We start from the raw sequence: 14,054 nt of genomic DNA on the forward strand, positions 1-14,054 counted from the left end.
ATTGTCACCGTCCAGGGAGCCGGGTCTCCCCTGGGGATTGCATCTGCCACAGGCCCTCCTGGGGCAGAGCCACTCAGTCTGTGCAGTGTCACCCAACCACAATCACCAAACCCACGTGCCTGCGTGCACCAGTCCAACATCCTCACACACACATGTACACACACTTTTTATTCCTACAGGCCAGATCCCCACCTTACCCAGCTCTCTGACTGCACAAGAGGTCTCCTGTGCCACTGGGTAAGGGACCAGCACCAGTTTGGAATGGCTGGCAATCTTGCAGGCTTATCAGAGCCCTGAGCAATGGGGAAGGCGAGGCACAGGTTCCAGCAGCAACTCCTTCTCTCACACATCCCCCACACCTCTGGTCCCCCTCTTGGTGCTCAGCATCAGCAACTGGAAGCCCCTGAGGTCAAGGGCATGTAGTGGAGGTAGGGAAGGAAAAGAGCAATGGGAGTACTAGCACAGAGGGGGAGGGAAGGGTCCCTGCCTGCCATCTGAGGACCATCCCCAGCCCCTGCTGCACCCGGTGCCCTGCCCAGTGCCACCAGGCTCACGGGTGGATGGGGACCTGGCAGGGCGGTGCGGGTGCCCAGCCAGCCCGGCGCTCCAGGGCCAGCTGCATGCTCCAGATGCTGAGGGGCCGCATGTAGGCCAGCGAGCGGTACACCTTCTTCTCCCGGTAGGCCTCCGGCGTCTGGAAAGCCATGCCCAGCCGCTCCCACACCGTCCGGTAGCAGCCCTCCGCCGTACGGAAGCCTTCCTCCACCAGCCCCTGCGGCACAGGGAAGGCGACCATCAGCAGCTTCCCACAGCACAAGGAGACTGCACACGTGCCCAGGGATGTGCTGTCAGCGTCCCCACTCACCTCCTGGATCATGGTGGCAGCCAGGGCGTACACCACGCCGATCCACACCTCGTTGGACTGGACGCTGGAGGTGTCGGGCACCCCGTCGGGTCTCATGCCATTCACAGCCCCCATGGTGCCCCCCGCAAAGCCCAGCACATTCTTCTCAAAGATGGTCCTGAGTGCACTGAGAATGTGACTCTTGGGGAAAACCTGAGTGGACAGAGACGGGGAGGGGGCAGCTTTGGGCTCATTGCTCCAGCAGACCCCTTAACCTGGCTCTCCAGAGAGCAGGATTCAATTTCCTTGGAGGAGAAGGTCAACATTGCTAGCTGGGTCAATTGACACAAATTCCCACCTCACAAAAATAACCGCAGGAAGTGAAATCTCCTCTTTCCCCAAAAACAAAAAAACAGACCCCAAAACTGCTCAAAACAGAGATGTTGAATTTTATTCTACCTTCCTCTTGAGCAGGCTTAACAGCTCATCCAACCAGTGCATCCCCCATAACAGCTTCTCACCCACAGTCAATGGCCAAATGCCCTGCCATCTCCTGGGACTTTGCTCTGGGGACCTGAACAACCACACCACCCTCATTTCCTTTACGGGCACCACTTGCAAGGCAGCAAAGATCCAGGCAGCTCATCAACACAGCCCAGGGACTTGTCAGAGCCTGCTTGCCACTCTGGTGACACCAAAGCCTGGGGAAGCAGAGGCTGTCATGACACCAGGCAGGAGCTTGCCAGGGGAGGTTGAACACTTCAACCAGACACCTTGGCAGACTCAAAGGAAAATCAGCAAATCCCTCTCAGCTCTGCTAAAGTCAAGCATCCACACAGCCATTCTTCCTCAGCCTGCCTCTGCATAGAAGCCCACGTGCTGCTCTGGGGATCACCAAAGGGTTGGTGTGAAGTAGCTATCTCTGGCACAACCTTTTGGGGCAGAGCTTCTCTTACATTTCATTACTGACTTGTGCACACAGCAAGAGCATGTTAATGAGGTTACAAACAGGAGCGCTGCCAGCCAGGCAAGGGATCAAAATACATGGAAAAACACCTCGATGCTCATAGGAACAGAGGAGACACGTTCATCACTCCCACCTCCAGTGAGCTCAAAGCTCACCAGAGGGCAGAGAAGAGTGCCACCTTCAGCAACACAAGTCCAAGGCTAGGAAAGGTAAGGGACCTTCTGGAGTGCACCACTTTCACTGTTTCCTCCCCAATGTGTATTACTGCAGGTCTGGTCCAGATCCTGCCTGGAGCCCCAGGCACAGCCCCAGTCCCAGACCGAGATAAACACAGGAGGGCCTGACCCCAGGCCCATTTCTTATTAAAGCCCACAGTCTTCAGCACAAACTCACAAGTCAAGTCCTCTGAAATCTCCCCTCTGATTTACCAACATGTGGGAACAAGCTCAGTCACTCTGCACCTGCACTTAGGTAATGGGAATCCAAAGGGAAGATGGACCTTGCCTAAGTGCTTTGAAAGGGACAATGTTGTGTTTCTCCAAGTGGAAAACCACTTGGAACAGTCTGTATGGTAGCGTGTGATTTTCTCTCATGGCTGAACACAACCACCACCTGATGCCAGTGTGAATGTGTGGGATCGGGGCACTGGTTTAGGACAATCCTGGGAATTCCAGCTAACTAAAGAAAAACACCAAGTCCTGTTTACCAGAGAATATGAATAAAAGGGGAATGCTGAAAAGGATGGGTGGACAAGTCCCAAAATCGGATTCTGTGTGTGTGCAGCTCCATTTTTCTTTCAGCACCCATACAACAGATGATGAAGTGGTTCATCACCCTCCCACACACAAAGTCACTCCCTCCTTCTGTCAGCACACTTGTCTGCCTCTCCATAACCAACAGAAAGCTTTGGTCTGACAACTGCCCATGGAACACAAAGAATCCATACAATGGCTCTCCAGTGCTCAGCTCTCTTCCAGCTCTCTGGCATCACCAGCTCTTCCCATCCCACCACACCTGAGGAATCTGCAGCCAATTCTACTCTTGCAACTGAAGAGCAACAGACTTGACGGACCCAAATAAGCCATAGTTCTCTCAGATACGGATTTCAGATTTTTTAGGGCAGCAAATAACATGTGGAAAGTTCCGTCACTTTTTTCTCCTGTTTTTAAGCAAATAGCACCTTGCCAAGAGCAAATCCCAGTGGGACCTTCCTCCAAGTATGCCATAGCTGACTATGATTACACACCCCTGCTGCACAGCCTCTCCATGGGCAGATTTTGGTTTAAGGTGGATTGCACCATGTCCATCCAACAGCCTCCACCACTGCTAGTGAAGAACAAGCTAGTGGCCCCCGCTCCAGCCCCTAACGTGTTATCTCCACCACGTGCCAGTCCTGCTGCTGTTCCCCTCTTGCCACAGGTTCCATCTCACCCCAGCCATACCAGGCTGCCCCTTCTCATACCTCAAACTCCCCTTGGTCCAGGCCACAAGCCCCAAGAAACCACTGCCCAGCACACTGGTCTGACATGATGCTGCTGGAGGTGTGACTTCCACTGCTGTCGTAGTTGTAGTATTTTCCTGGAAAAGGTGGGAAACATCAAAATCAATAGTTTAGGATACTGGCTATCCCTACATTCTTCCCGGTGTGGCAGAAACCCAGCAGCTTTTTCCACAAGGCTCTTCTCCTTCCCTTCCTACATCATCATACCCTTCCTGTTCCCTCTCCAGTACGTACTCCTTCCCTTCCACTTGGAGGGGCAGCATGTCCCTTCCTTCCACCACTCCCTACAAAGGCTCCGTGATCCAAGGAGCAGCCATTGCCCTCCCAAGGGACGCGTGGCCAGCTGAGCGTGGTTTCCCACCAGCGAGCACCCACCATTCCAGAGCATCCTCTCAAATGCCTCCTTGCCCTTGCTCAGGATGGCCATGTATTTCTGCTGGATCTCTGCATCCCCGAGCACCTCAGCCATCTTGCACATCATGCAGACAGCAGCCAGCCACAGCCCGCCACAGTAGGCACTGCCAGAGCCAAAGGAGAGAAAGATCAGCAATGTGGGACACCCCATTGGCTGCACAGAGCTCCCACAACAAATGGGGACCAAGGGCCCAGCTCTGAGCTCCCTCCCCCACCCACAGTCCCCATCTCCAACCCCTCCTCGCCCCTCTTGCTCACCTGGCTCCATGTACCACCCACGCATCGTACGTCTGGTCAGCAAAGCCTCCGTTTTCAATGAGCCCGTCATTGTCCGTGTCAAACTTCAGCTCCGACTCCATCACAGTCTGTGGGAGAGGCAGGAGATGGTCGTGCCTCGGGAGCATCCATCCCCTCGGGAAGTCGCTTGGCTCCCAAGGGAAGTGGGAAAGGATTGATGCCCCATGGTCTGATCTCCTCCCAGTACCTGGCAGACCGGCCACATGTCCCGCAAGTACAGGGAGTCATGTGTCAGGTAGTAGTCACGGTACACCTGCAGCACAAACTTCAGGTTGAGGTCCTTCCAGTCGGCCGTGTCGTGCATCAGGTAGGCATTGACACGCTGCCACGGCTCGTCACCTAAGCACGGACAGAACGGATGCAGCAGGGCAGCACACAACAAACATCCCCTCTCCCACCCAGGAACAAGGTCCCAAAGGCACTGGGATCAAACAGCACTGAAATAATATGTTCTACCCTGTGCCATTTCCAGTAAGAACAGCCTTCCTACTACTGCTATCCCTCTTGTACAAGCTCCATGCAGCACGGCTTTCATCACCACCCCAAAACATCCAGCATTTCATTCCCAGAAAACAGAGAATCATAGAATCATTTAAGCTGGAAAAGATTTCTAAGATCGAGTCCCACCATTAGCCCAGCACTGCAAAGTCCACCACTGAACAATGGCCTTAAGTGCCACATCTACACATCTTTTAAACAGCTCTGGGGATGATAAACCCACCACTTCCCTGGGCAGCTTGTTCCAATGCTTGACAACAACAAACAGTGTATTCCATGAACCATACCCATTTCCCACAGCTTGGGACTTAACTACCCTAAGGAAATGGTACGAGCAGCCTTGCACCCCCCTCTGCCTCCCAGCAGGCCCAGACAGACCCCTCACCTGGGTCCCCAATGTCGTGTGGCACCACGTTCTTCAGCTTCACCTGGGCTGTCTGACCACACATCAGGTACTGACGGAGCTGGACATCCTCATTCACCACTGTGACAGCTGCACAGGACACAGAGCAAGGCACGTCAGAAGGGCAGCAGGAACTGCAGCAGAAAGGTCCAAGCACAGCTACGGGCAGAGTCACCACCACCAGCACACCAGGCTGTCCTTTGGGGCTCTGGTTGCAAGATCACAGCCCTCTGCAAAGGGCTGAGGATACACCAGGCTGCTCCCAGGCCCCCCTCAGCAGGAGACATGCAACTGTCACCACCCCCTTAAGAAAGAACCCCAGTGAGCTCAGCCCTCCCACAGCCCAGCAAAAGGCTCAGTTGCAACACTGCTCAGGCCACCACCGAGCAGCCCCCAAGCCCAGCCAAAGCATCAGGGTCTGCAAACAGCCAAATGTGTCTCCTCTGCAAGGGGCACAGACAGAGCTGGCAAGACCAGGGGCTCTCCCACGACAGACAGAGCCACCTGTACACCCCCAGCACGACAAGGAGGCATCCAGTGTTGGGCATAGAGATGCTGAGGCAGCAACATTGGGGATCTGCAAGTCCTGAGCACAGCAGGGGAGCTGGAGAGGGATGCCGGCTCCATGGCACAGGTCTCTATGGCAGGAGCTGTCCCAAATCCTCCATCTCTTCCCCAGCTGAAGACCCCAACAGGCCCCAAGGCAGGGCCTCCTGGCTCCCTCACCAATGTCATACTGCAGGCTGATCTGCAGCTTGGGCCAGAGCATGATGAGAGCAAAGGAGGCGTAGAAGTGAACGTCGTAGGTGTTGTACATCCGGTACTCCTGGCCTGGAAACACAGGGGACGTGGTGAGGGACAGCAGACCTGCCTCAAGGAGGGAAAAAAAGGGCAGGTCCTCCCTCACACATGGCCCATCAGGGTGGACTCTTTCCCAACACAGACAGAGACTCCTGTTACAAGCGGGTTTTGTTCTCTCCATAGAGCACCAGGGGTCTGGGAAAGACCTCATGCTGTATCCTACAGGGCTGCAAGGGGTTTTCCTGGGAACAGAGCTGCTCCCTACCCATTGTGGCGTGAAAAGCATTCCCATGGCAGGTTAAAAACATCTGGTAACAGTAGCAGGGAGGGCTTGACTTGGGACCATCCGTCACATCCCTGCAAGTTACCTTCCAAATAAGCAAACCTTCCGTATTCCCGCAGGAAAGGGAAGAGATGGGACAGGCCAGCCCCTGCAGGCCCCTGCAGGTCCTCAGCACAGCAATCTGGGGGCACCTCCATCCAGATGGTCCCCCCATCCGTCAGGAAGTACAGTTCATTGAAGAGGGCTGACTTGTACCAGGAAGGCAGCTGGCTGTGGGAATGAGGGAAACTCAACCACAGTGGACGAGGTGGGGATGCTCCCACTCCATCCAGTCCCAGGAGGCCACCAGGAAGGGGCTCTCATCCACCCTACCGGTTCTCCAGGATGGGATTCTGCCACGCTTCAATCTTCCTCTCCCACTCCTCATAGTGTGTCAGGGCGTGATGTGACAGGGCAGGAGCAGCATCACCTCCACTGCCAAAAAACCGGGTGTACCGCCTGCCGAGAGGGGGTTTGGTGAGCACGCCGTGGGCTCCAGCTGGGAAAGCCACCCAGAAACGAGAGAGGGGCTGGACTTTAGGGAACACCAAGGTAACTCAACCGCTAGTGCATTGTCACTGAGGAGCAAGGGTTGGGGAGAGGGTCTCCTCCCTGAGCTGGCAGGGCCACGGATGCAGGGAATGGGTGGCACAAGTCTCCCCACATGGAACACAAGCCCGGAGGCAGCAATCAGGGGACTCCAGGGACATGAGCCAAATCCCATTGGAGACAACCCACCCACCTGAAGTGCAGCTTCTCCTTGGAGCCAAAGTGAACACATGGCATATCCCAAGCCAGGGCCAATTCCAGTGTCTTGTGTCCCTGGGCAGGCACTCTGCAGCTGGCACACACCGCCGCTGCCGTCACCTCCCCCTTCTCCGTCAGGCTGCTTTTACCTGACGGGAAAAATGTTTGTATTCGTAAGAGACCAAGGAAGTCCTGTGAAGGAGTAAATGAAGATCACACACACCCCAGAGAGGATTGAGACCCTTTGGGCATAGCACAGCCCCACTGCAACCTGGAAGTTACAGCCCCAGGGTTTTAAGGGATGACTGTTGCTGCAGGAAAAGATACTTCCATTGGCGGAGTCCTCAGTCAAAGCAGAGGAACAAATCAGGCAGGAAAAGCCACCAGGCATGAGTGGAAGGCACAGAAGTCCCATGACTTTGTATCCGTGCTGCTCAGAGACACTGACTTTCTGGTGACAGTCATTGCTTCCAGCTTTTTGCAGGGTGTTTGAGCCATGCTGGTATTTAAGAAAAGCCCTGAGGCAGCTGCATAATTATATGCTCGTTGTGACATGTGTACAATGTCATTAGAGTAACAATTTTAACACAAGCACAGATCCTGACTATGATAATATCTGGGATTCATGAAGCAAACCACATCCCAATATCCTGAAGAGCTCTGAATGCATCCAGGTAGGAAGCTTATTTTTCCGGAAATATTCAGACAAACATTTCATTTACATAATGTAAGGTTAAAGAAATACTGCAAAGACCCAATGTCAGCATCACTAGTTTGTCAGCATCATCCTTGCTTAAAAGCTGACAGAGATATTAGGCAAATGGTCACCTTTCATGGCAAGAGGAGGTGAGCAGCAAGGGCTGGGACCTTGCCTGAAGCACCCTGCTTCCAGGTTCCTCCCAAGGGAGCGAGCAGACAGCTGAAGGATGATGCAGAGGGAATACCGGAGACCTTTGGGGAACTGGTACAGTAACAAGTAGACAGCAAGTGATGGCAGCACCAAAGGCCAAGGGCTGCTAAACGCCTGCTGGAACCAACCTGATGGGACACAGCTCACTCATCTGGCAACAGGGACTGAGGGAAGGCGGCTGGGCAGCACCCTGGCTACTCAGCACAAACCTCAGCTCAGTGGGCAACCCCACAAAGACTAAGGAGATACTGGCACATGGAACTAATAATGCCAGGAACAGCTCCAAAGTGGTGTGAACACCACTCTTTTGGAGAACCACGGCAAGGACAAGCAACAGAAAGGTTGGAGACAGCCTAAAGTTGGGAAGAAGCCACAGCATCCCACAGAGCTTTTAGCAATGACACCAAGGTGGCTGGAGGAAGGGAATTCTGCCTTGGCTCAGGTACCCTGTGCCCCACAACCAGGGGTCACTCATTCCCCCTGCTCCCCCTTCACATGTCCCATGGAGGATGGAGGGACTCACCGGTGGGTGAATCCAGCCTGCCATCCTGCAGGAGGTCCTGCCACACCTCTCTACCCAATCCCATAGGATTGAATGCCGTCAGGTGGGTGACTCTCGTGCCAGCCTGGAGACGGGAAGAGAATCCTCAGGGGCTGGTACTTTGGAGGGGCAGACACAGGCTCTCCACCCCCAACAACAACACTGGTACATCACACTCACTCCCCACTTGTTACCCTCCAACTGCAACTCCAAATCTACTCACCCATTGCCCTGCAAGCTTCACCCACAGCTTCTCTCCTGCCCACAGGGAGGTCATATCCCCTCCCCTGAAGTCAGGCAAGCACTGAGTACTGCTGCTGGCCCCAACCCATTGACACACTCATCAACTATCAGTTGCCTGGAAGCAGCTCCAGCAGGAGCCACAGCACCAGGGCAACCCTTTACCTTCTCCCGGGCAGAGATGGCGAGAGTGAAGGGGTTCACACTCGTGCAATGGTGCAGCAGGACTCCAGCAACTCGCTCGCCATCCTTCTCCAGGGCGAAGGGCTCATTCCAGTGCCCTCCGCTCCTGTCCTCCTTCGTTCCCGTGCCATTCTGCAGGCTGAACATGATGGACACTTCCACGTCCTCATCCCTCCCGTTCTCCACCTCCCAAATGAACACTCCCACTGGCAGGCTGGAGTCCTGGAAGAGACAGAAAATGCCGTGTACACGGCTGGTGCTCCACCATTGGCTGCTGGAGGATGATTTCTCTCACTGCAGGGGAAACCATGCAGGACACAGGGGGAGGATCAAGAGCACCAGGAACAACTCAGTCTTGGAGTCTGTTGCCAAGCTGAAGAGGACCAGCAGGAGCAGAGGAATTTATGGGGCAGGTAATACAAAATTCAGAAGAGGAGCCCTGGGCTAGCAAACACCACACCCAACAAGAGGGAGACGGAAAGCAGTGTTTAAGGCTCAGCTGGGTGTCTCATCCCTCAGCTGCCTGGCAGGTTGATACAGGCTCACGTGCTTCCCTGGGGTAAGAGGAAGGTCAGATGTGTCAGCAGCACAGCCTGCCACCCTCATCTGGGGCTGGGAGCCAGCACGAGCAGCATGAGGGAGCGCTGAGCCATCCCTTGCTGCCATCCCGAGCTCCTGCATTGCTGCAGGGGTTCCCCCTGCATGGGACCATTACTGAGCAGAGACACAGGGAAATGTTGGGAAAGCCTAGCTAATAAGCAGCTCTTCCCTTTGGGATGTCATCACCTCCTTACCTTATAGTCATGGGGGATGACAGGAGAGACCTGTCGGCAAGTGAGCACCACGTTCTGCCCCGGGAGCTCATAGACCATCCAGGCCCGAGGGTACAGGGCGTGGTAAAAGGCATAGTGGCCACAGTAGCCCCAGTTCCAGCTCTGCAGAGTGCTGGGTCTCTCCACAGACAAGACCTGCTGGTAAATCGTCTGCCCCTTGCAACGCAGGCACACGGTGAACTGGGGAGGAGAGGAACATATGTAGGGAATGAGATGAGCCCAATGACAGATGTCCCAATGGCCCAGGCTGCTGCAGTGCCACTGACTCCCCCTGCATACCCTGCTGCACCTACCTGGTTGGCGATGACTGTTTCATAGTTATAAATGCCAGGATTCAGCTGCCAGCGGCAGAACTCACCCCGCCAGCCACGGGTGATGGTGCCTCCCCCGATCCCGCCCAGCGGACACCCTGGCAAAGACACCAGAAATTAGCACCCCCATTCCTCCCCATGGTGGGATCTGGCTCAAGGACCCTCCCCAAGCAGCTCCACAGGGGGGGCCACTCAGCACTGCCCACACCACACAGGCTCATTAACTAACTCATTCCCTGAAGCATCCATGTGAATCTCTGCCCACCCAGCACACTGGGTATTGCACCACCCCAACCTGTGCCCAGACTGGAAGCTGACCGTAGATCTGCTGCAGAGGGACAGCACACAAGAGGTCAATGAAGGCAGATTTCTTCTCTATGCGGGTCTTCTTGACCCACCACCTGAAGTATCTGCAAGGGAAAGAGAGGTATGAAAGAAGAAAGCAGGCACCACCATCTCTTCAGTGTCACTGGGTGGGATGTGACTAGCACAGGTTGAGTTTTCCCTCTTTGTAGAGATGTACAACAGGAATGTGTGTCCCAGGGCACAAGGGCTGACAGCCCCTGCCATCCATCTGGAGCGCACATCGGTCAGCAGGCATGAGCAGGCAGAGCTCGTGCTGCTCAGGGCTGACTGCATAGACCCAGTGTCAAAACAGAGCACTCTGATACCCAAGTGCAGGGCTCCCAGCTCATGCAGGAGCAGAGGCTTTTCCAGACATCCATGGAGAAGTGGGAATGCACATAAGGACCACCACCACCACCTCCATGTCTGGTACAGAACATCCAGCTAAGGAAGGTCTGGGAGTGGAGGTACATGCCCAGAGAAGCCATACACTGCTCCAGGGACACAAGCCTTGCTCTTCCACCTCCACATCCCCATTGCCACACACAGTCCTACCACATCCCAGTGCCACATCCTCAGGGGCAGGTGGCACAGGGCAGCCTGGACCTGGAGGGGGTGATGGTTGCAGTCTGCAGCTGGTAGGATCGTGGGGACTCACCTCTGCCTGCAGGCCTGCTGCATAGCCCTGCACTGCCCATCAGATAATTTCTCACCCAAAGGTCTGGGAATCAAGACACCCAAACAGGGGCACACCTGCAGCTGGGTGTGCCAGCACCACTCCAGGCAAGAGCAGCAGGGCTGGGCTCCGAGTTGGCGCTTGTAAAGGACTGGCTTTGCTAATAAACCGCCCCGAGTTAAACCTTCCATATGGAGACAATTAGCATACGGAAACCAGCTACTAGACCAGAAGCTGCTGAACTTTGCCTACTAAACAGTCAGGCAAGACCCAACCAGTAGCTCCATGCCCTCAGGTGCCACGTGGGCATCAGGGGCAATCTCCCTGAGCTACCTGCAGGCACCCATGCCATCCATACTGCCAAGGAGAAAACCACCTCAGCTGGGAGAACACAGTCTGTCCTGCTCCAATGGCTTGCGGGATGCAGGTGGCAGGCAATGGGCAAGCACTAATCCTCCAGGACATGTATACCCAGAAGCAAGGGGGAGAGGCTCTTCTATGACACGCTAATTCTATATTTCCCCTACAGAAACAACCCACGCTCGACCTTTTGGCTGCGTGGTCACTAGACGTTAATCTTTATTCACCAACATTTAAAGGTCCCCAAATCCCTCTCAGGGTGAGATTTTCTGGGTTGCAGTCCCCCAGGACCTGACTGCTGCGTGCTCTCCATTCCTATAGACCCACCCTTATGTTTGATTGACTATGGACACTTTGCTCACAGAGGTCCATGGCATCATGAGAACCAGCCTGTCCTGCACGACCGCCCTGAACCAGGGCCTGCCAATATCTTCCAGCTACATCTGCTGCAACTGCTCTTCTCCAGCTGAGACAGCCGCGGCCTTACCCTGCCAGACGAGGTTTTGGCAGTGCTCTCTCTGTCTCTCAAGGAAATGATTATTATTCTTTTACAACCCAGCGTCAGGGGACCAACCCAGCTGCTTCCCCAGCAGGTTTCTGGAGACAGGAAATATGGTGCTCAGGCAGAGTGGCTGCAGCACAGCCTAGCGGAGCATTACGAGTCCTTGGAAAGGAGGTGGCAGACAGATTTCAAAAAGCAGTTTTTCCAGGAGCACACAGCAGGAAAGGTTTGGGATTTACAGCCACTGCCAAAGTCATTTGCCACCTCTTTTCCTGCCAGCTTCTCCCAGAATCACACAAGACAAGAGGAGGTGGTCAATGTCCAGTTGCTGGCTATTAATAGCTCTGCCAGGACTGCAGAATAACTGGGAGAAAGCCTTTGTGCTTTGCAGCCCCAAAAGCCCTGTCAGGGCTGGAGGGCATTTTTTTCCCTTCAAATTGGCAGTGGAATTAAAACCTGTCTGAACATTACTCAGCTGATCTAGATTTATGTCATGACCCTCTCTCACGACGCACCAGCCCACCTCTGCAGAAATCTGCCTGCACCTCTTCTCCTGCCTCGCCAGCCCCAGCCTGCACAACCCTTTCTTTCCGTACATGTACATCCCGCTCAGAGCTACACCAATGAGCCCTGATTAACAAAAAGTCCTGCCCCAAGGCTGCCAACACCCCCAGCCAGGCCACCTGCATGACAGGCTGGTGGTGCAGAAGAGGACACCCATCATCAGGTTTAATTTGACATGACACACATCAGCCCAGGATGTGGTAGCTCCTCTGGAGGTTCTGGACTTCCTGAGCCAAAGATGTGCAGCAACCCCAAGGCGCTCCCAGCCATCTAGGCAGCTACCAGCACCTGCACCAGGTGATTTTGCACTTGATGCACCAAGCCATGCCAGGTTTTGAGAGAATTCCTGGCACTGGTGCCACTCGTCATGGGTCATTCAGGAGAGAACACGCCAACCCGCAGGGCTCCAGAGGTTCAGATCCACACACCATTCCGCAGGACTGAGGTCCAGGCTCCTCTCGCAGCACCAGCACCCAAGTTTCCATGAGCTGGATGCTTCTGCCAGGCAGACACCAAAGTGCCCACCAATGCCCGGAGTACGCAGCCTCCCAAACATCCCCACATCCCTGAGCTGGCTGCCCTTTGCCAGGCAACAACACTGCCCTCAAGTTTTAATTCAAACCCACACAGGTATTTCTCGCCACCTCGGCACCTCCCCTCCTCTCCTCTCCTCAAGGCTGCAAGGAAGCTTTGTCCTTGCAAAAGTACTTAAGGATGACAATCAAACTACCTCCTAAATTTGCACAGGGGAAGAGGTAGTATTTTGAGTTTCAGCTCCTTGTTTTTAAAACCTTTCCTAGGACTGATAGAAGCCACTTCCACTCTCAGACCCCTGTGGGAACGTGCCAGGAGTGGCCTCCCCAGGATCACTTCTCCCTGCTCACCCCACCAGAACTTCACGCTTTCCCACATGCTCAGCTCATCCCAACCTGCCATGGCAGCTTTCATTTATCTCCAGTGTCTGACCCACGCTCTCCCTTCCCTGATGCCCAAGCTCGCGCCAGGGTGTCTCAGGTCAGACAGGCTCTGCACCCCGAAGCAATCAAATATCTGCCCTCTCATTAGGCTTTGCAGGAACCAGCTTGGCAAGCAGCAGCCTCTAAGGACACCGGCAGAAAATGGAGGCAGGAGATATAAATCCAGCACAAGGAAATAAAGTGACGATGCCGTCACTTGTGCCGGCGTTCAGCTTAATGGGAGCACAAACACCGCCAGCGTTCGGACACCGGCTTTAAAGGTTAAAACAACACCCTCGTCTTCCACGCGTGTTCTCGTTGCTTCCAGCTCTCCCCGACGAAAAGCCGGGAGAAGTGCCCCGTTTCCGAACCTGCCACAGCTCACAGCATTCCAAACCCCTCCCAGTCAGCCACGGTTGGACCTCCTGCCGCCGAGCACCGGGGACGATGCCGTGTAAGACGCGGCAGCGATCCCTGGGGGTGGGAGATTCCCATCCTCAAGCGATGCCTCCAGCCCTGCCAGCAAATCGAGTTTTGGGGAGCCTGGGTGCTGCTCCTCTAGCACCAGTGCTCCCAGTGCCGGCGGCTCCGGGCGCGAGTAGGGCGGCTCCCGCCAGCCTGGGGCCTTCCGTGATCCGCCGGACTCTGCCCTCCGAGCACCGGGACACCGCCGGTGCCTCCCCGGGGCGAGCCGGCCGTGGCACCGAGGGGCTCCAGCGCGGCGCGGTGCCGTGTCCCCCCGGGACCACCCCCCTTCCCTCCCTCCACGGTGTGCTCCCGGTGCCCTCCATCCCCCGCCGTACCGTAAGCCGAGGCCGACGTGCCGCAGGACGTCTCGG

The 14,054-nt window shown here is 55.2% G+C and overlaps 1 protein-coding gene across 1 annotated transcript; it reads right to left on the reverse strand.

Annotated features, from left to right (window-relative positions):
- Nucleotides 1-352: 352 nt before the first annotated feature.
- Nucleotides 353-14,050, reverse strand: GBA2 (glucosylceramidase beta 2; the record flags this gene model as incomplete). Its single annotated transcript, XM_027631687.1, has 17 exons — nt 353-772; nt 866-1,057; nt 3,274-3,389; nt 3,688-3,830; nt 3,985-4,091; nt 4,211-4,362; nt 4,907-5,014; nt 5,651-5,755; nt 6,094-6,278; nt 6,381-6,506; nt 6,790-6,943; nt 8,228-8,330; nt 8,651-8,890; nt 9,463-9,681; nt 9,795-9,910; nt 10,131-10,222; nt 14,019-14,050. Coding segments are annotated over 17 exons (2,412 nt in total), but the record flags the coding sequence as incomplete, so codon positions are not given.
- Between the last annotated feature and the right edge of the window lie 4 nt (nt 14,051-14,054).

Source organism: Corapipo altera, unplaced genomic scaffold (genome assembly GCF_003945725.1).
Source record: "Corapipo altera isolate COAL_440 unplaced genomic scaffold, ASM394572v1 48025, whole genome shotgun sequence".
In the NCBI taxonomy this organism is placed as follows: Eukaryota; Metazoa; Chordata; class Aves; order Passeriformes; family Pipridae; genus Corapipo; species Corapipo altera.